The sequence below is a fragment of the Pristiophorus japonicus genome, chromosome 15 (genome assembly GCF_044704955.1).
Source record: "Pristiophorus japonicus isolate sPriJap1 chromosome 15, sPriJap1.hap1, whole genome shotgun sequence".
Taxonomy (NCBI): Eukaryota; Metazoa; Chordata; class Chondrichthyes; family Pristiophoridae; genus Pristiophorus; species Pristiophorus japonicus.
The window spans coordinates 35,400,233-35,422,770 of NC_091991.1; the positions used below are offsets into that span (position 1 = coordinate 35,400,233).

Consider the following 22,538-nt stretch of genomic DNA (forward strand, 5'->3'; position numbering starts at 1 on the left):
ATTATATACTTATAAATGCTAGTGATTATCAGATTGAATCCAACACAACACTGATCGGTTAATTTGTTTCTTTTAAATATTCAAATCCTTAAATTAACACAATTCTGCAACAATACTGTTGCACAATACTATCACTTCAATGCATCAGAATTTGACTTCTTAGCACGAAGGAGAAAGAACACAGGGGAGAGCGTTCAGAACTTTAAATTTTCCACACACTAGAACACGAGACATCAACCCAGTTAAGATGCATTGGTGCCCATTTAGTACTACAAATAGAAATATGAGAATGTTGCATTACCAATAGTTGTGGTTCACGATGTTCATCAACTGGTGGAAGTCCAGTTATTATTTCTAGTAAGACCTGTGTGTAAGAGACAGAAAGGCACAGTTATTCATATTATTCAAGTTATCTGGAATATTTAAAAACTACAACATTTGAAAATATTGTTTCTTTGCACCTTGCTGGATTACTTTTGGGGAGAGGTAGAGGGCAAAGAGGGAAATCCAACGGGATCAAATCTCCTTAGCTTTAGGAGTACATGGTCCCAACACACACTTATTTGTTACAGGTATGCAATTCTAATTTGATACCCTGCAATTAGACTTTGTGTTCATCTTTTCACACCAATGGACCTTCCTTAATGTGGTGGTATTTATCTTTGTCATTTTAATAAGGGTAAAGTAAAATTTCATTGCCATTTATGGATAGTGCAAACTTATTGTAAAACTACATTTAGCAAATGGTATGAAAATATTAATCATATGGAATATAGTATTTTTTCCTGCTTTCAGAATGGGTGCTTATTAACAGAATTATGTTACTAATTTTTTGTATGGTAATTCCCCATGTATATTTATTCTTTGAATTTCTTGGATTTGTTCACCTTTTGTGAGGTTATGATTTTTATAGCTTTCAACTGGACTTTAAAGATATTTCAGAAATGTAAGTTATTGTAAAGTAGAAAAACATACCAAAACATGTCACAGAGATGTAATCAACAGAAAGCTAAAGGATGAGAGGAGACTAAAAGCTTGGTCAAAGAGATTGGTTTCAGAGAGGGGGTTAAGGGAGAAAATTCCACATTGCTGAAGTCATCACCCCCAATGGTTGGGGGTGAAGGCCACAAGAGCGTTGGAATAGTGGAGTCTGAAAGTGACAAAGGTGTGGTTGAGGGTTTTAGCAGCAGGAGGGCTAAGGTAGAAGCAGAAATAGGTGGTCTTTTTGATGGTGAGGATAGCTCACGATCTAATAGGACAGCAAGGTTACCAATAGTCTAGCTCAACCTGAGAGCAGCTACGATCAGTGTAGAGGCTACGGAGTTTGTAATATGAGCTGAAGATAATTACTTCAGTATTCCCAATGTTTAACTGCAAGAAATTTCAGACTGGATGTCAAACAGTCTGACAAGATTAAGCTGGTGGAGAGGTAGAGCTTGAATGGCATCAGCGCACATGGAAGCTAACCCCATGACTGTGGATAATATTGCCAAGAGGGGCAGCATATAGATAAGGAAAAGGAGGGAGGGCCAAGGATTGAACCATACAGGCCTCCAGAGGTAACGGTGCCGAGGTGGGAAAAGTAACAATTGCTGGAAATGTTCTGGTAATCAGTATGATCAGTTAAGTACGGGTGAAAACAAGCAAGGGTTGTCCAATGGAGCTGGACAAAAGAGGTGTACTGGAAGAGCATGTTGTGGGCAATTGTATTAAAGACTCCAGAGAGGACAAGGAGGGATTAATGCACAACGGTCAGAGTCAGTTTAGTTGTTTTCTTTTTCTGAAAGTTGTATTAAACGTGGCTCTAAAATTCCATTTCTTCTTAAATGCCAAAGGTCAAGTATTAGGTGAATATTTAAAATGAGTAACATTCAGAATATGTTGGATTTTCCTGATCTTGCCCTGAAAGGTTTGGGACAGGTCTTTTGACCCTAATTGTGACTCTGACTCCAGCCCAGTTTCCTCAGGAATTTGTGTTGGGCTTCTGGCGGTATTCTCACCAAGAAGCGGAGCTCACCAATGGTCCTCAGGAAAATCAAGGATATGATGCTGATTTTGGGTGTTTAAGAGGAAAATCCATTCTTATAAATATGATTTACTTATAACTTCAGTTTTCTGAGACATACAATCCAATAGTTTTGCTGACACTAAACTGGAGAAAATTTTACTCATTCAGGTCTCGGGAAAATAACCACAAGTACCTACCACGCCAAAGCTAAAAATATCTGACTTTGGTGTAATTTCCCCACGCAATGCTTCTGGGGCCATATACGCTGTTGTGCCTACGATGTTCTCAGTTAACACTGTCTGTGCTAAATGTGATGAAGCTCGAGTAAGTCCAAAGTCTGAAATCTTAGGAACAAATTTACCATCCAACAAGATATTTGCACTGAAAAACAAAATGATCAGCAAACAATTTTTGAGAGCTATAATCTATATAAGGACAGGCTTCAATGATTTGATGATTGCACATGCTTTCTTCTTAGGGTTGCTAAGAATACATAAAATGGTATATATTGAGCTCAATGTACTATATTAAATACTCTGCCTCAGAAAGAAATAGGGAATGGAAACTTAGGCCCTGAACATCCCTGCATTTGCCAGTGGATGTACAGGTGAGCAAAGTCCTTTAGCAGTGGAAATGGTAGCAAGTTAAGCTAGGTCTCCGCCTGTTGGAACTTATGGTGGAACTTCCTGTATGACGAGGGGCAGCTTGCTGTTGCATCTGCCCGTTTGCAACCTGATGTGATTAAAGAAGGCAGGACCAGTGGAATGATGTCACTTATCGGAATTCCCATCTCCAATACTCCCAATATAATAGGCAGGCAAGAGGTAGGTGTACAATTCCACCATCAGCAGAAGTGAGGACCATAAGTGTGCTCCAGGCCAAGTTTCATGGTCTGAAATACTCAATGACTGCAGATTTGGCCCGAATGAAATCAGCCTTTCTATAATTTGGCCAATTTCAAGTTTGAACTGAAGACTTTGGTCAGACCTGCTGTTTTCACCACACTTGGCTGGTGAGCATTCCATTCTGCATCCCTATCTCAAGGTGTGCCAGTACTGAAAGTCCCATTCTGTCATTATTATGGCAGCAGAGTGGGATCATTGGTGTTCCGGCTCAAGGGTTTCTGATAGTTTATATACTTGTGACTCAAATTCATTTTGTATACTTCATTACTGAATACAGCACTGAGTGACGAGCTCAACTCAGAGGTCATAGTGTAAGTCAAGGACTTTTTTATTGTGAGGGAAACATTAACAGTAGAGCTATGCCACTTTCCTCTCGTGCACCTCGCAGCATGTTAGCCTACTATAGCTGTAGACCTGAGAGAAAGCTGCTTTCCTGCTCTTGACAAGGGAATGATATATAGCATGTATGAATATAAAGGGGCTGCAGGAGGGGTCAAAACTAAAAATCATGGTTTAAAAACTAGTGGTAAAACACTCTACCTAAATGCACGCAGCATTCGAAATAAAGTAAATGAGTTGACGGCACAAATCATTACAAATGGGTATGATTTGGTGGCCATTACAGAAACGTGGTTGCAGGGTGGCCAAGACTGGGAATTAAACATGCAGGGGTATCTGACAATTCGGAAAGATAGACAAGAAGGGAAAGGAGGTGGGGTAGCTCTGTTAATAAAGGATGATATCAGGGCAATTGTGAGAGATGATATTGGCTCTAATGAACAAAATGTTGAATCATTGTGGGTGGAGATTAGAGATAGTAAGGGGAAAAAGTCACTGGTGGGCGTAGTTTATAGGCCCCCAAATAATAACTTCACGGTGGGGTGGACAATAATCAAGGGAATAATGGAGACATGTGAAAAAGGAACAGTAGTAATCATGGGGGATTTTAACCTACATATCGATTGGTCAAATCAAATCGCACGGGGTAGCCTTGAGGAGGAATTCATAGAATGCATACGGGATTGTTTCTTAGAACAGTATGTTACAGAACCTACAAGGGAGCAAGCTAGCTTAGATCTGGTCCTGTGTAATGAGACAGGAATAATAAACGATCTCCGAGTAAAAGATCCTCTCGGAATGAGTGATCACAGTAGGGTTGAATTTGTAATACAGATTGAGGGTGAGGAAGTAGTGTCTCAAATGAGCGTACTATGCTTAAACAAAGGGGACTACAGTGGGATGAGGGCAGAGTTGGCTAAAGTAGACTGAGAACACAGACACAATTGAGGAACAGTGGAGGACTTTTAAGGAGCTCTTTCATAGTGCTCAACAAAAATATATTCCAGTGAAAAAGAAGGGCGGTAAGAGAAGGGATAACCAGCCGTGGATAACCAAGGAAATAAAGGAGAGTATCAAATTAAAAACCAATGCGTATAAGGTGGCCAAGGTTAGTGGGAAACTAGAAGATTGGGAAAATTTTAAACGATAGCAAAGAATGACTAAGAAAGCAATAAAGAAAGGAAAGATAGATTATGAAAGTAAACTTGCGCAAAACAGATAGTAAAAGCTTTTACGGATATATAAAACAGAAAAGAGTGACTAAAGTAAATGTTGGTGCCTTAGAAGATAAGGGGGATTTAATAATGGGAAATGTGGAAATGGCTAAGACCGTAAACAATTATTTTGCTTCGGTCTTCACAGTGGAAGACACAAAAACCATGCCAAAAATTGCTGGTCACGGGAATGTGGGAAGGGAGGACCTTGAGATAATCACCATCACTAGGGGGGTAGTGCTGGACAGGCTAATGGGACTCGAGGTAGACAAGTTCCCTGGTCCTGATGAAATGCATCCCAGGGTATTAAAAGAGATGGCGGAAGTTATAGCAGATGCATTCGTTATAATCTACCAAAATTCTCTGGACTCTGGGGAGGTGCCAGCGGATTGGAAAGCAGCTAATGTAACGCCTCTGTTTAAAAAAGGGGGCAGACAAAAGGCATGTAACTATAGACCGGTTAATTTAACATCTGTAGTGGGGAAAATGCTTGAAGCTATCATTAAGGACGAAATAGCGGGACATCTAGATAGGAATAGTGCAATCAAGCAGACGCAACATGGATTCATGAAGGGGAAATCATGTTTAACTAACTTACTGGAATTCTTTGAGGATATAACGAGCATGGTGGATAGAGGTGTACCGATGGATGTGGTGTATTTAGATTTCCAAAAGGCATTCGATAAGGTGCCACACAAAAGGTTACTGCAGAAGATAAAGGTACGCGGAGTCAGAGGAAATGTATTGGCATGGATCGAGAATTGGCTGGCTAACAGAAAGCAGAGAGTCGCGATAAATGGTCCTTTTCGGGTTGGAAATCGGTGGTTAGTGGAGTGCCACAGGGATCGGTGCTGGGACCACAACTGTTTACAATATACATAGATGACCTGGAAGAGGGGACAGAGTGTAGTGTAACCAAATTTGCAGATGGCACAAAGATTAATGGGAAAGCGGGTTGTGTAGAGGACACAGAGAGGCTGCAAAGAGATTTAGATAGGTTAAGCGAATGGGCTAAGGTTTGGCAGATGGAATACAATGTCGGAAAATGTGAGGTCATCCACCTTGGGAAAAAAAAAACAGTAAAAGGGAATATTATTTGAATGAAGAGAAATTACAACATGCTGCGGTGCAGAGGGACCTGGGGGTCCTTGTGCATGAACTCTTTTAGGCAGAGGGACCTGGGGGTCCTTGTGCATGAATCCCAAAAAGTTAGTTTGCAGGTGCAGCAGGTAATCAGGAAGGCGAATGGAAAGTTGGCCTTCATTGCGAGAGGGATGGAGTACAAAAGCAGGGAGGTTCTGCTGCAACTGTATAGGGTATTGGTGAGGCCACACCTGGAGTACTGCGTGCAGTTTTGGTCACCTTACTTATGGAAGGATATACTAGCTTTGGAGGGGGTACAGAGACGATTCACTAGGCTGATTCCAGATATGATGCTAGATTGAGTAGACTGGGTCTTTACTCGTTGGAGTTCAGAAGGATGAGGGGTGATCTTATAGAAACATTTAAAATAATGAAAGGGATAGACAAGATAGAGGCAGAGAGGTTGTTTCCACTGGTCGGGGAGACTAGAACTAGGGGGCACAGCCTCAAAATACGGGGGAGCCAATTTAAAACCGAGTTGAGAAGGAATTTCTTCACCCAGGGGGTTGTTAATCTGTGGAATTTTCTGCCCAAGGAAGCAGTTGAGGCTAGCTCATTGAATGTATTCAAATCACAGATGGATAGATTTTTAACCAATAAGGGAATTAAGGGTTATGGGGAGCAGGCGGGTAAGTGGAGCTGAGTCCACGGCCAGATCAGCCATGATCTTGTTGAATGGCGGAGCAGGCTCGAGAGGCTAGATGGCCTACTCCTGTTCCTAATTCTTATGTTCTTATGTTCTTATAAACAGGGGGGGGAAAACAGCCACAAAAAGCTTTATTACAAACTTGAGGATACCAACAAAGTATTTCTTACCAAGTATGACGGTCAGTGAAGACTGATTCAAACCTAGATTCTTTAATTTTTATTCCAATGCTCCAGCTAGTATATCACCCCTGTTGGTGTTCACTAATTTGGATCTAACATCCTTTTCCAACTTTATCGCTTAAGTTGAAGCTGTTTTACCCAATCTTTTTGTTTAAAATTGTTATAAATGTCTTAACCACTTTCTGTGAATGGTTAACCAACTTCTACCTCTATAGTATTATAGTAGGACTAAAATAATTGCAAATGGTAGAGTTGGATATTAATTTGCTAATAAGTGAATATTGGTTGAAACAGCTTTTTCTCAACCTTTAATGGAGCTTCAACTAGATCAGTGAAAGAGTCTGTTGTGATGGGAAGGTTCTAATAACCACTAGTTTCGTGAGCAGTTTGACCAGTGTTTTTTTTAAAGACACCATTACATGAATAACCAGTACCCCGAGTACAAAATATGAAGTGCAAGGAAACAATAGAAACATTAAGTATTTTTTACCTTTTAACATCACGATGGATATGATTATTTTCATGCAAGTATTTTAAGCCATTGGCTGAACCCCGAGCAATACTGCATCTTGTATTCCAAGAAAGTGGAGCGGTGCTATCCTGAAAAGGTTTCAGAATTAACAATTTATTGCTGAAGTGATTATTATAGTAGAGTATTCTACTCTTTATAAAAAAAAACTTCAATAAAGATAAGCATATTTTAACTTTTACAGAACACAATTGTACTTACCAGGCAATGTAATCTGTCCAGCAATGACCCATTAGGCATGTAAGCATATACCAGGCAGGGATGTTCCCAATCTTTGGAAAAACCGACTAACTCAACCAAGTTTTCATGCTGACATCTATAAATGTATTGCACTGAGGTTACCATTAGATTAAAAGTACACTTCCAGAATGGTTGATAAATCTAAACATTAGCAACTATAGGTATTTCTAAAAACTGTACATACTTTGCCAAAGTTTTAATTTCTTGAATGAACTGAAGTTTCAGTTCTTCGGAACTGACATTTTGCTGATGTGCCTATATACATAAAAAAAAATAGTAAACTAGTTAAAATGCTGAGTTATAAGAACATAAGAACGTAATAGGAGCAGGAGAAGGCCATATGGCCCCTCGAGACTACTCCGCCATTTAATACAATCATGGCTGATCTGATCATGGACTCAGGCCCACTTCCCTGCCTGCTCTCCATAACCCGCTATTCCCTAATTGTTTAAAAAACTGTCTATTTCTGTCTTAAATTTATTGAATGTCTCAGCTTCCACAGTTCTCTGAGGCAGCGAATTCCACAGATTCACAACCCTCAGAAGGAGAAATTTCTTCTGAGGGTTTCTCCTCATCTCAGTTTTAAATGGGCAGCCCCTTATTCTAAGATTATGCCCCCTAGTTCTAGTCTCCCCTATCAGCGGAAACATCCTCTCTGCATCCACCTTGTCAAGCCCCCTCATAATCTTATATGTTTCGATAAGATCACCTCTCATTCTTCTGAATTCCAATGAGTAGAGGCCCAACCTACTCAACCTTTCTTTATAAGTCAACCCCCTCATCTCTAGAATCAACCTTGTGAACCTTCTCTGAACTGCCTCCAAAGCAAGTATATCCTTTTGTAAATATGGAAACCAAAACTGAACGCAGTATTCCAGGTGTGGCCTCACCAATACCATGTACAACTGTAAGCAAGACTTCCCTGCTTTTATACTCCATCCCCTTTGCAATAAAGGCCAAGATTCCATTGGCCTTCCTGATCACTTGCTGTACCTGCATACTAACCGTTTAAGTTTCATGCACAAGTACCCCCAGGTCCTGCTGTACTGCAGCACTTTGCAATCTTTCGCCACTTAAATAATAACTTGCTCTTTGATTTTTCCTGCCAAAGTGCATGACCTCACACTTTCCAACATTATACTCCATCTGCCAACTTTTTGCTCACTCAGCCTGTCTATGTCCTTTTGCAGATTTTGTGTGTCATAGAAACATAGAAAATAGGTGCAGGAGTAGGCCATTCGGCCCTTCGAGCCTGCACCACCATTCAATAAGATCATGGTTGATCATTCACCTCAGTATCCCTTCCCTGCTTTCTCTCCATACCCCTTGATCCCTTTAGCTGTAAGGGCCATATCTAACTCTCTCTTGAATATATCCAATGAACTGGCATCAACAACTCTCTGCGGTAGGGAATTCCACAAGTTGCTTTTCCTCCCATCTTTGTATCGTCGGCAAATTTGGCTACGTTACACTCAGTCCCTTCCTCCAAGTCGTTAATATACATTGTAAATAGTTGGGGTCCCAGCACAATAATAGAGTTCTATTATTAGTGCTTCAATTGTACATGTCATCTCTGTTCCAGTACTGATTTACAGAAATATTACACCCCAAAGAATATCTAAGCAAAGGAAAAATGCTCATAGTATCAAATGGACAATGCTGGGTTAAGAAAATTAAACTGCTCTTTACAATGAGCAGCATAACTCAGTAACGCCTGTGTTTTTTCACAATTATGCGTCCTGTACCATTTGAGAATACATTTTTTGATTTAGCACTTGCGGTTTCCAAGTGATGGATTATCATGTGAGTTATGAGAGAAAGAAAGACTTACATTTGTATTGTGCCTTTTACAACCTCAGGGCACCCCAAAGTGCTTTACAACCAATGACGTACTTTTGAAGTACAGACACTATTGTAATGCAGGAAACATGACAGCCAATTTGCGCACAACAATAGCCCACAAATGACAATGAGATAATGACCAGATAATCTGTTCTTTAGTGGCATTGGTTGAGGGATAAATATTGAACAGGACACCCAGTAAAGCTCCCCTAATTTGCTTTGAAATAGTACCATGGGATCTTCTACTTCCACCTGAGGCCAAAATGGCCTTGGTTTAATATCTCATCCAAAACTCGCTCAGTACTGCACTGGAGTGTCAGCCTAGATTATGTGCTCAATTCTCTGGAATGGGACTTCAACCCACAATCCTCAGACTCAGAGGTGAGAGTGTTACTGCTAAATCAAGGCTGGCACTAATAGATGAAGATAGAAAGGTGATGATGGCAAGGTCCCCCTCCTCTTATAATGTAAGTTGACTTGCCTTGACCCAGGCATTCCTTTTTATCCTCTTCCTCCTTCAAGTAAACTTATAAACAGGGATTCCCACAGGGATAGCCATTGTGTGAAGGGGCACAATGCAAGTAATAATAACTAATCTCAAGTTTAGCCACGTAATTGAGCAGAAGAAAACAAAATTAAATAAAAACTTACCCACACTAAAGAAGAAACTAAATTTAAGTTGCAGCTGTAAGTTACTAGTTGTTCCTTTAACTTAAGGGCTGCTCAACACCATCAATACTCAATTCATACAAGCAAAATCAGACAGTGGCACAATGCCTGAAAAAAAATGCGAAAGGAATAATGATGTTACTTCTCTGTCTTTAAGACGAACCATTAAACCGAGGCCCTGTCTGCTCTCTCAGGTGGTTGTAAAAAATCCACTGGCACTATTTTGAAGAGCAGGGGAGTTAGCCCTAGTGTCCTGGTAATATTTATCCCTCAATCAACATCACTAAAACAAGATTATCAGATCATTCATGTTTGTGCGACTTTGCTGTGCACAAATTGGGTGCCGCATTTCATTCATTACAACAGTGACTACACTTTAAAAAGTACGTCACCATCCTCCGCCTGTTCCACGACGACATGCAGGCCGTGATACTTACCAGTGGATCCATCATAGACCCAATCCACGTCCAGATCGGGGTCAAGTAGGGCTGCATCATCGCCCCAACCCTCTTCTCAATCTTCCACACTGTTCAGTCGACAAGCGCCCCGCTGGAGTGGAACTAAACTACAGAACCAGTGGGAACCTGTTCAACCTTTGCTGTCTCCAGGCCAGGTCCAAGACCACCCCAACCTCTGTTGTCGAGCTACAGTACGCGGACATGCCTGCGTCTGCGCACATAGAGGCTGAACTCCAGGACATAGTCGACGTATTTACTGAGTCGTGCGAAAGCATGGGCTTTACGCTAAACATCAGTAAGACAAAGGTCCTCCACCAGCCTGACATCGCCGAACAGCACTGCCCCCCCAGTCATCATGATCCACGGCGCAGCCCTGGACAACATGACTATTTCCCTTATCTCAGGAGCCTCCTATCAAAAAGAGCAGGCATTGACGACGAGATCCAACACCATCTCCAGTGCGCCAGTGCATCCTTCGGCCACCTGAGGAAAAGAATGTTTGAAGACCAGGCCCTCAAAATTGTCACCAAGCTCATGGTCTACAGGGCCATATTAATACCCACCCTCCTATATAGCTCAAAGACGTGGACCGCGTACAGTAGACACCTCAAGTCGCTGGAGAAATACCGCCAACGGTGTCTCCGCAAAATCCTACAAATCCCCTGGGAGGACAGATGCACCAACGTTAGCATCCTCGTCCAGGCCAACATCCCCAGCATTGAAGCACTGACCACACTTGATCAGCTCCGCTGGGCAGGCCATATAGTTTGCATACCAGACACGAGACTCCCAAAGCAAGCGCTCTACTCGTAACTCCTTCATGGCAAATGAGCCAAAGGTGGGCAGCGGAAACGTTACAAGGACACCCTCAAAGCCTCCCTGATAAAGTGAGACATCCCCACTGACACCTGGGAGTCCCTGGCCAAAGACCACACTAAGTGGAGGAAGTGCATCCGGGAAGGCGCTGAGCTCCTTGAATCTCGTCGCCGAAAGCGTACAGAAATCAAGCACAGGCAGCAGAAGGAGCGTGCGGCAAACCAGACTCCCCGCCCACTCTTTCCTTCAACCACTGTCTGTCCCACCTGTGACAGAGACTGTAGTTCTAGTATTGGACTGTACAGCCACCTAAGAACTCATGCTAAGAGTGGAAGCAAGTCTTCCTCGATTCCGAGGGACTGCCTATGATGATGATTTAAAAGTACTCACCCTGAGGTCGTGAAAGGTGCTGCATAAATGCCAGTCAGTCAGCCTTTGTTTCCCCAGTCCTATTGGAAATGCATGTGATGCACAAAATGGAAGAATCCTGATGTTGCGGATTTATAAATTTTTGAAGGGGAAAATGAGCACCGATAGTTAAAAATATATATATATATATTTTGGAAAGGTCTGGAGGCAAGCACCCGCACCGCCCCCCCACCCCTCTCACCTCTCTGGAAATGTAGATTTTTGTTTTTTAAAACACTTATTTGGTGCATTTTCTTGCATTTTGAAGTGTACTTTGATTCTTTTCCTGTACTTTTGCTGTGTTTCCTATTTTTCCTACATAAGAACATACGAACATAAGAAATAGGAGCAGGAGTAGGCCATCTGGCCTCGAGCCTGCTCAGCCATTTAATAAGATCATGGGTGATCTAATCATAGACTCAGCTCCACTTCCTTGCCCGCTCCCCATAATCCTTTATTCCCTTATCGCTCAAAAATCTGTCTATCTCCGCCTTAAATATATTCAATGACCCAACCTCCACAGCTCTCTGGGGCAGAGAATTCCATAGATTTACAACCCTCAGAGAAGAAATTCCTCCTCATCTCAGTTTTAAATGGGCAGCCCCTTATTCTGAGACTATGTCTCCTAGTTTTAGTTTCCCCTATGAGTGGAAATATCCTCTTTGCATCCACCTTGGCGAGCCTCCTCATTATCTTACATGTTTCGATAAGATCACCTCTCATTCTTCTGAACTCCAATGTGTAAAAGCCCAACCTATTCAACCTATCTTCATAAGTCAACCCCCTCATTTCCAGAATCCAGAGAACCTTCTCTGAACAGCCTCCAATGCAAGTATATCCTTCCTTAAATACGGAGACCAAAACTGTACGCAGTACTCTAGGTGTGCACTCACGAATAACCTGTACAGTTATAGCAGGACTTCTCTGCTTTTATACTTTATCCCCCTTGCAATAACGGCCAACATTCCATTTGCCTTCCTTGCTGTACCTGCATACTAACGTTTTATGTTACATGCACAAGGGCACCCAGGTTCCTCTCTACTGCAGCACTTGCAATTTTTCTCCATTTAAATTATAATTTGCTTTTCTATTTTCTCTGCCAAAGTGGATAACCTCACATTTTCTCACATTATACTCCCATCTGCCAAATTTTTGCCCACTTGCCTGTCTATATCCCTTTGCAGATTTTTTGTGTCCTCCTCACAATTTGCTTTCCCACCCATCTTTGTATCATCAGCAAATTTGGCTACATTGCCCACAGTCCCTTCATCCAAGTCATTAATATAGATTGTAAATCGTTGAGGTCCCAGCACCGATCTCTGCGGCACCCCACTAGTTACTGTTTGCCAACTGGAAAATGACCCATTTATCCCGACTCTCTGTTTTCTGTTAGTTAGCCAATCCTCTATCAATGCTAATATATTACCCCCAACCCCATGAACTTTTATCTTGTGCAGTAAACTTTTATGTGGCAACTTATCGAAAGCTTTCTGGAAATCCACTGGTCCCCCCTTATCCACCCTGCTCGTTACACCCTCAAAGAACTGTAGCAAATTTGTCAAACATGATTTCCCTTTCATAAAACCACGCTGACTCTGCTTGATTGAATTATGCTTTTCCAAATGTCCCGTTACTGCTTCCTTGATAATAGACTCCAGCGTTTTCCCAACGACAGATGTTAAGCTAACTGGTCTATAGTTCCTGCTTTTTTCTGCCCAGCTGTTGGAAGTTCAATGCATCTTTGCCAGCTTTCTCACATGTGTGCTGAGTCCTGTCTTTTGATGCACGAGCCTCGCCATGGGACTGGGGGAAATTTAGAATTCAACAGAGGAGGACTAAAGGTTTAATTAAGAGGGGGGAAAATAGAGTACGAGAGGACGCTTGCAGGGAATATAACAAGCTTCTATAAATATGTGAAGAGAAAAAGATTGGTGAAGACGAGCGTGGGTCCCTTGCAGTCGGATTCGGGTGAATTTGTAGTGGGGAACAAAGAAATGGCAGAACAATTGAACAAATACTTCGGTTCTGTCTTCACTAAGGAAGATACAAATAACCTTCCGAAGGTACTAGGGGACAGTGGATCTAGTGAGAAGGAGGAACTGAAGGATATCCTTATTAGGCGGGAAATTGTGTTAGGGAAATTGATGGGATTGAAGGCCGATAAATCCCCGGGGCCTGATAGTCTGCATCCCAGAGTGCTCAAGGAAGTGGCCCTAGAAATAGTGGATGCATTGGTGATCATTTTCCAACAGTCTATCGACTCTGGATCGGTTCCTATGGACTGGAGGGTAGCTAATGTAACACCACTTTTTAAGAAAGGAGGGAGAGAGAAAATGGGTAACTATAGACCGGTTCGCTGACATCAGTAGTGGGGAAAATGTTGGAATCAATTATTAAAGATGAAATAGCAGCACATTTGGAAAGCAGTGACGGGATCGGACCAAGTCAGCATGAATTTATGAAAGGAAAATCCTGCTTGACAAATCGAGAATTTTTTTGAGGATGTAACTGGTAGAGTGGACAAGGGAGAACCAGTGGATGCGGTGTATTTGGACTTTCAAAAGGCTTTTGACAAGGTCCCACACAAGAGATTGGTGTGCAAAATTAAAGCACATGTTATTGGGGGTAATGTACTGACGTGGATAGGGAACTGGTTGGCAGACAGGAAGCAGAGAATTGGGATAAACGGGTCCTTTTCAGAATGGCAGGCAGTGACTTGTGGAGTGCCAAAGGGCTCAGTGCTGGGACCCCAGCTCTTTACAATATACATTAACGATTTGGATGAAGGGATAGAGTGTAATATCTCCAAGTTTGCAGATGACACTAAGCTGGGTGGCGGTGTGAGCTGTGAGGAGGACGCTAAGAAGCTGCAGGGTGACTTGGACAGGTTAGGTGAGTGGGCAAATGCATGGCAGATGCAGTATAATGTGGATAAATGTGAGGTTATCCATTTTGGGGGCAAAAACACGAAGGCAGAATATTATCTGAATGGCGGCAGACTAGGAAAAGGGGAGGTGCAACGAGACCTGGGTGTCATGGCTCATCAATCACAGGTACAGCAGGCGGTGAAGAAGGCAAATGGTATGTTGGCCTTCATAGCTAGGGGATTTGAATATAGAAGCAGGGAGGTCTTACTGCAGTTGTACAGGGCCTTAGTGAGGCCTCACCTGGAATATTGTGTTCAGTTTTGGTCTCCTAGTCTGAGGAAGGACGTTCTTGCTATTGAGGGAGTGCAGCGAAGGTTCACCAGACTGATTCCAGGGATGGCTGGGCTGTCATATGAGGAGAGATTGGATCAACTGGGCCTTTATTCACTGGAGTTTAGAAGGATGAGAGGGGATCTCATAGAAACATATAAGATTCTGACGAGACTGGACAGGTTAGATTCGGGAAGACTGTTCCCGATGTTGGAGAAGTCCAGAACCAGGGGACATAGTCTTAGGATAAGGGGTAGGCCATTTAGGACTGAGATGAGGAGAAACTTCTTCACTCAGAGAGTTGTTAACCTGTGGAATTCCCTGCCGCAGAAAGTTGTTGATGCCAGTTCACTGGATATATTCAAGAGGGAATTAGATATAGCCCTTACAGTTAAGGGGATCAAGGGGTATGGAGAGAAAGCAGGAAAGGGGTACTGAAGGAATGATCAGCCATGATCTTATTGAATGGCGGTGCAGGCTCGAAGGGCCGAATGGCCTACTCCTGCACCTATTTTCTATGTTTCTATGACTTAAACTAGTTAAATTAGAAAACGACATACAATTTACAAAAAGGTAGGTCTGAGGTGAAACAGGGAAAATAAAATATGCTTTGCTGTGATAAGAGAAAAATGTCACTGAACAAACTCTGTTCTGTAATCATTGGCCCCGAATTTGCGGTCGGAGGATTCTCGCAGGGAAATGCCTCGGATCCGCAAATAAAATGCCCGGGAGGTCCTGGTCTCTCCAGGTACCAAGGTCGAGGCCCAAGTATCCCAGGAGTGCAGGCGGTTCACAAGCGTCTGAGATCACGTGGGCTGGTCCAACAAATGAAATAAGGAAATCCCCATGCATGCTTATAGGGATTCCATATGTGCGGGATTCCCATAAGCATGAATATATGGAATCCCCACAAGTATGAATGGGAATATCCCCCAAAATACATGTACACATCAAATAATTTTTTTAATTACATATTTAAAATTAGTTAAAATGCCATTTAATTAAGTATTTAAAACCAAAATGTATTGTTTTGAAAAATATATTTTAATGTTTTAAAGGGGCTAAAAATTACCTTATACCTTATTGTACAGGTTTTTAAATGTATAAATGATTGCTAATTTATTTTTATGTTTTTTTAAACTCTTGCACTGATAAAAGCAAGCCTTACGCCATTGCTCCCCATGTATCATTTATCCATTAAACTACATGCAAAAATTACTGACTTTTCCCCCCCCCTCTCCTTGACTGCACTACTTTTATTTTGATGACCATGCAGTAGTGGATACAGGTCCTCCCATAGCTGCCAGCAATGTTGAAATGAGAGTTGTGCATTATCATCGCTCCATCATTGGCAGCCATGCCTTCAGCTGCCTAGGCCCTAAGCTCTGGAATTCCCTCCCAACCTCTTTGACCATATGTCTCAAAATCCCCTTTTGTGGCTTGGTGTCAAATTTTGTGAAGGGCCTTGGGTCGTTTTACTAAGTTAAATACGCTAGATAAATGCATTGTTGTTTACAAATATTGCAATAGAAAGTAAAGCAAAGGTGGCCTGAATTCAGATACTGTAGTTCCATGTGTTGTAATAGACAGTCTAAGCCTAACATCATTTACAGGACCAATTTTAAACTGTTATGTTGTTCACCTTGTGGCCAAGTAATTAAATGTATATAAATAGAAGATTCTGAAAACAGGAATGAAAAGGAAGAAATATTAGAGTCTGGTAATCCGCAGTTTTAGCTAAATTACATCTTGTGAACACTGCTGCACTTCCCACTTAACTGCTAAGTCTTAGAATCTGTTAGTTCAGGTTCAAGGGCAACATTACTCTAGAAATAGGTACAACTTGCAATATTTCCAACCACCAATCATGCAGGATGGGGGTTGAGGGGAGGAACAGGGACCAATACATATACCCCATAATACACGGCATCTTCTCCCTTTTACATGTGCAGAAGATGTGACTTGTACTACTCTATGGGACGTTTTAATAATCTCCAAAACAAGTGAATTTTCCAGCCCCACAGCAAATAAATCGAACAGAGCCCAGAAACACTATGGCACCGGTTTTCATGAGCTGCAAGGCCTGCCCATTTGCTGCCCAAAGGACCGGCGAGAGATCGGGCAGTACTTTGCCTGAAAGATTCCTCTAAAAGAGGTGGCAGTACCGCCCAGCGGCAAAATAACGGCTTATGCTGTCAATCTGGATGGCAGCGGGCAGGAGCTCTCAATCTTGGCGGAAAATGAGCTTGCCACTCAAGTGCCTCCAAGGATGTAGTCAGGCACAGGGATAGGGGGGGAACTCTGAAAAGTAAAAAACATTAGAAAAAAAAAACACCGGAACACCTTCAGAGTACCCCATAAGTCGCTGTAAAAAAAATGTTTTTAAAGATGTTCACTAACCTTTTCTTTCATGTCTTCATACCTACCGTTGGGGTTAGGGGAACGGAGTGGTCCTACCCCCTGCTGGCGCCGACACTCGCCCGCATCAATCTGGCATCTCAGCGGGCGGGAGGCCACTTACGCGACTTGGCCGCCAGAGGACATCAGTGGGTGGTCCCCGGTGGTGCTCTACTCCCGCTCCAGCCCAAGTGGAAACTGGGAGGGAGGGGAAAACGGCAGCAAAACTCGGCGGCAGTAGGCGGTAAGGCCACCTATACCAGGGCCTATTTTCTCAAGTGAAACATGACCAGTTGGCAACTATGGAGAACTTCCGACTGTTCTTTGCATAGAAGAGGGTCATTCAGCCCCTCAACCCTGTTCTGCCATTCAATTATATCATGGCTTATCTGTACCTCAACTCCACTCACCCAACTTTGATCCCTATCCCTTGATACACTTAACTAATAAAATCTGTCGATTTCAGTCTTGAAAATGTAATTTGACCCAGCATCGACAGCTTTTTGAGGGAGAGAATTTCACATTTTCACTAGCCTTTGTGCGAAAAGGTGCTTCCTTGTTTCACTCCTGAATGGCCTAGCTTTAATTTTAGGGTTGTACACACTTTCTCTGTCTCATCCAGAAGATGGCATTTCTGACAATGCAGCACACTCAGTACCACACTCTAGTGCTAGCCTAGATTATGTACTTAAATTCTGGAGTGGGATTTGAAATCATGATTTTGACTCAGAGGTAAGAGTGTTGCCAATTGAGGCAAGTTGACACCTTCTCATCATTGGAAGACAGGCCTAATTGCATTATACAGATATCTTGTGCGATTAACAAATTATTCTGCTTGAATTAATGATCAGCCAAAAATCTCATTCATCTGCAGCTTGAGTATATTATAAAAACTTAAATTGTGTAATGACAGAAAATAAAAGGTGCCTGCAGTTAAATTATGCACTACAAATTGGTACTCACTGCTGACAATTTTTTCACAGCCACCATTCTGTTATTTATGTAGCCTCTGTAGACAACTCCAAACCCTCCCTCACCAATCTTACTGCCACCAGCTGATACTGGGCGTTCATCAAAGTTACCAGTCCTCTGCATCAACTCGTAATAGCTGAAACTTTGAAGATCTGAAACACAAATTTCAAAACATGTTAGTGAAGTAACAAAATGATAGAATATTACCAACTTTAAAAAATCCAATTTAATCCAATAAATCCTTTTGTTTCCATGTACCTTGTTTTTAAATCTTCATTTCACCACATTTTAACATTCCACAAGTTATCACGCTTTGTATATTATAAATATTAATTTTAATATTCAACTTAGTATTCAAAGAACATGACATAATTGGGAAACTTAGATATAAACAGATAAATTGAAGAAATATTTAAAGTTTTTCAAATGACTTTAGTTTGGAGCCATTAAATATTGTTGCAAAACACTATCTTTTTGACTGCGTTGCTGCCAGATTTTCAGCAGTAGTACCCATAATTTATCTGTGGTAATTACTGTTTCAGAATGATTGTTCATGGGCTGAACAGAAGGATTCTCTAATGATAAAGATTTAAACTGATCGGCATTTTAATTCCAAAGAGAATAATGGTGATAGACAATACATGATTGGTGAACAAGAATAGCTGGTGCATGGTAAACTCATATGGGATTGTGATCCGTTATAGGATTTTGTCCTCTTCATACTTGTTAAAAAGGAATGTTACTCTTCCCACTACCAAATTGAAGAGTGGCTGATGTAAATTGATCCAGATTGAAATATCTTTCTCAAACAGACTTGCCATCTCATTCAAAAAGAATAGAGAGAAAGTTATACAAAGGTCTGTTGCACACTATGCTTCTGACAAACCCATTTGCTCCCGTATCTCTGAAATTCCATCAAATGTGTCCGTCTCTCATTCCTACCCCCAATCTCTGTCTCTAATTTCATCTTTCACCCTTGAGTCTCTGTCTCAGATACCTCATCTCATCCCACCTATCCAGCCAAGCCTATTTGTTTCTGCTCAGGGATCCTCCTAAATCTAAGTTTCAGTGATTCTTCTCAGCGACACAATAAAAGAGCAATTATTAGGAGGTGAAGCTTTCTTAGCTTCCAATGTTAGCCTTCCCATTCTGCCCAATCCTTCATTTCCCCTCTACCTCCATGTTTGCATCCAGGGATTCCTGCTTCTACCTACTGATGTTACCAGTGCTACGATGTAGTGCCTCAGATTTCCCCCCCCCCACTTTGTATCTACCTCAGAATCTGCAGCCAGAGTATTGCGTACAGTTTTGGTCTCCGTACTTAAGAAAGGATATACATTGGAGGCAATTCAGAGAAGGTCCATTCATTTGATTCCGGAGATGAGTGGGTTGACATATGAAGATAGGTTGAGTTGGTTGGGCCTATACTCATTGGAGTTCAGAAGAATGAGAGGAGATCTTAGCGAAACATATAAGATAATGAGGGGGCTCGACAAGGTGGATGCAAAGACGATACTTCCACTCTTAGGGGAAACTAGAACTAGGGGGCATAGTCTCAGAATAAGGGGCTGCCCAGTTAAAACTGTGTCGAGGAGTAATTTCTTCTGTGGGTTGTATATCTGTGGAATTCTCTGCCCCAGAGAGTTTTGGAGGCTGCGTCATTGAATATATTTAAGGCGGAGATAGACAGATGTTTAAGCGAGAAGGGAATAAAGGGTGATGGGGAGTGGGCAGGGAAATGGAGCTGAGTCCATGATCACATCAGCCATGATCTTATGGCAAGTCTGTTTGAGAAAGATATTTCAATCTGGATCAATTTACATCAGCCACTCTTTAATTTGGTAGTGGGAAGAGTAACATTCCTTTTTAACAAGTATGAAGAGGACAAAATCCCATAACGGATCACAATCCCATATGAGTTTACTATGCACCAGCTATTCTTGCTGTGACAGGATTTCATGATCCTATAAGATTGGGACTTTTCAACTCCAGGAGTTAGAACATAAGAACATAAGAAATAGGTGCAGGAATAGGCCATGTGGCCCCTCAAACCTGCTCCACCATTTAATAAGATCATGGCTGATGTGATCATGGACTCAGCTCCATTTCCCTGCCCAAGCCCCATCACCCTTTATTCCTTTTTCGTTTAAACATCTGTCTATCTCTGCCTTAAATATATTCAATGACGCAGCCTCCAAAGCTCTCTGGGGCAGAGAATTCCATAGATTTACAACCCTCAGAGAAGAAATTACTCCTCGACACAGTTTTAACTGGGCGGCCCCTTATTCTGAGACTATGCCCCCTAGTTCTAGTTTCCCCTAAGAGTGGAAATATCCTCTTTGCATCCACCTTGTCGAGCCCCCTCATTATCTTATATGTTTTGCTAAGATCACCTCTCATTCTTCAGAACTCCAATGAGTATAGGCCCAACCTACTCAACCTATCTTCATATGTCAACCCACTCATCTCTGGAATCAAACTAATGGACCTTCTCTGAATTGCCTCCAATGTATATCCTTTCTTAAGTACGAAGACCAAAACTGTACGCAATACTCTAGTTGTGGCCTCACGAATAACCTGTACAGTTGTAGCAGGACTTCTCTGCTTTTATACTCTATCCCCCTTGCAATAAAGGCCAACATTCCATTTGCCTTCCTGATTACTTGCTGTACCTGCATACTAACTTTTTGTATTTCATGCATAAGGACACCCAGGTCCCTTGGTACTGCAGCACTTTGCAATTTTTCTCCATTTAAAAAATAATTTGCTTTTCTGTTCGTTCTGCCAAAATGGATAACCTCATTTTCCCACATATACTCCATCTGCCAACTTTTTCCCCCACTCACTTAGCCTGTCTATATCCCTTTGCAGATTTTTTGTGTCCTCCTCACAATTTGCTTTCCCACCCATCTTTGTATCATCAGCAAACTTGGCTACATTACACTCGGTCCCTTCATCCAAGTCATTAATATAGATTGTAAATAGTTGAGGCCCCAGCACCGATCCTTGCAGCACCCCACTAGTTACTGTTTGCCAACCGGAAAATGATCCATTTATCTCGACACTGTCTTCTGTTAGTTAGCCAATCCTCTATCCATGCGAATATATTACCCCCCAACCCCGTGAACTTTTATCTTGTGCAGTCACCTTTTATGTGGCACCTTATCGAATGCCTTCTGGAAATCCAAATATACCACATCTACTGGTTCCCCTTTATCCACTCTGCTCGTTACATCCTCAAAGAACTCCAGCAAATTTGTCAAACATGATATCCCTTCATAAAATCATGCTGACTCTGCTTGATTGAACTATGCTTTTCTAAATGTCCTGCTACTGCTTCCTTAATAATGTACTTCAGCATTTTCCCAACTACAGGTGTTAGGCTAACTGGTCTGTAGTTTCCTGCTTCCTTTCTGCCTCCTTTTTTAAACAGGGGTGTTACATTTGCTCTTTTCCAATCTGCTGGGACCTCCCCAGAATCCATGGAATTTTGGTAAATTACAACCAATGCATCCACTATCTCTGCAGCCACTTCTTTTAAGGCCCTGGGATGCAAGCCATCAGGTCCAGGGGATTTATCCACCTTTAGTCCCATTATTCTGCCGAGTACTACTACTTTAGTGATAGTTTAAGTTCCTCCCTCCCTTTCGCCCATTGATTATCCACTATTGGGATGTTTTTGGTGTCTTCTACCGCGAAGACCGATACAAAATATTTGTTCAAAGTCTCTGCCATTTCCCTGTTCCCCATTATTAATTGCCCTGTCTCATCCTCTAAGTGACTGACATTTATGTTAGCCACTCTTTTCCTTTTTATATAACTGTAGGAACTCATCTGTTTTTATATTTCGTGCTAGTTTAATTTCATAATCTATCTTCTCTCTCTTTATTTTTTTTTAGTCGTTCTTTGTTGGCTTTTAAAATGTTCCCAGTCTTCTGGCCTCCCACTAGTTTTGGCCACATTGTATGCCATTGTTTTCAATTTGATACCCTCCTTTATTTCCTTAGCCACGGATGGTTATCCCTTCTCTTACAGTCCTTCCTTCTCATTGGAATATATTTTTGTTGTGAGTTATGAAATACCTCCATAAATGTCTGCCACTGGTCATCAACTGTTCCACACTTTAATCTATTTTCCCAGTCCACTTTAGCCAACTCTGCCTTCATACCTTTGTAGTCTCCTTTATTTAATCTTAGGACACTGGTTTGAGATCCAATTTTCTCATCCTCCAACTGAATTTGAAATTCAACCATGCTATGGTCACTCATTTCAAGAGGATCCTTTACTTGGAGATTGTTTATTAATCCTGTCTCATTACACATGACCAGATCTAAGATAGCCTGCTCCATAGTTTGTTCCGCAACATACTGTTCAAGGAAACTATCCCGGATGCACTCTATGAACTCTTCCTCAAAGCTACCCTGGCCAATTTGATTTGTCCAATCAATATGAAGGTTAAAATCGGCAATGATTATCGCTGTTCCTTTTTTACAAGCCTTCATTATTTCTTCATTTATACTCCGTCCAACAGTGCAACTCCGTTTAGGGGGCCTATAGACTACGCCCACCAGTG

General features: G+C 41.8%; 1 protein-coding gene across 3 annotated transcripts in view; it reads right to left on the bottom strand.

Moving 5' to 3' along the window:
- Window positions 1-22,538, bottom strand: part of LOC139280693 (interleukin-1 receptor-associated kinase 4-like) — a 57,068-nt gene that overhangs the window by 1,840 nt on the left and 32,690 nt on the right. For all 3 annotated transcript variants that reach the window (XM_070900308.1, XM_070900309.1, XM_070900310.1), the window contains 6 exons: window positions 17,957-18,117; window positions 7,391-7,461; window positions 7,168-7,282; window positions 6,928-7,037; window positions 2,206-2,389; window positions 302-364 (listed from right to left, as the gene is read on the bottom strand). In XM_070900308.1, the coding sequence (XP_070756409.1) occupies window positions 302-364; window positions 2,206-2,389; window positions 6,928-7,037; window positions 7,168-7,282; window positions 7,391-7,461; window positions 17,957-18,117 (704 nt within the window). The remainder of the gene's footprint in view (window positions 1-301; window positions 365-2,205; window positions 2,390-6,927; window positions 7,038-7,167; window positions 7,283-7,390; window positions 7,462-17,956; window positions 18,118-22,538) is intronic.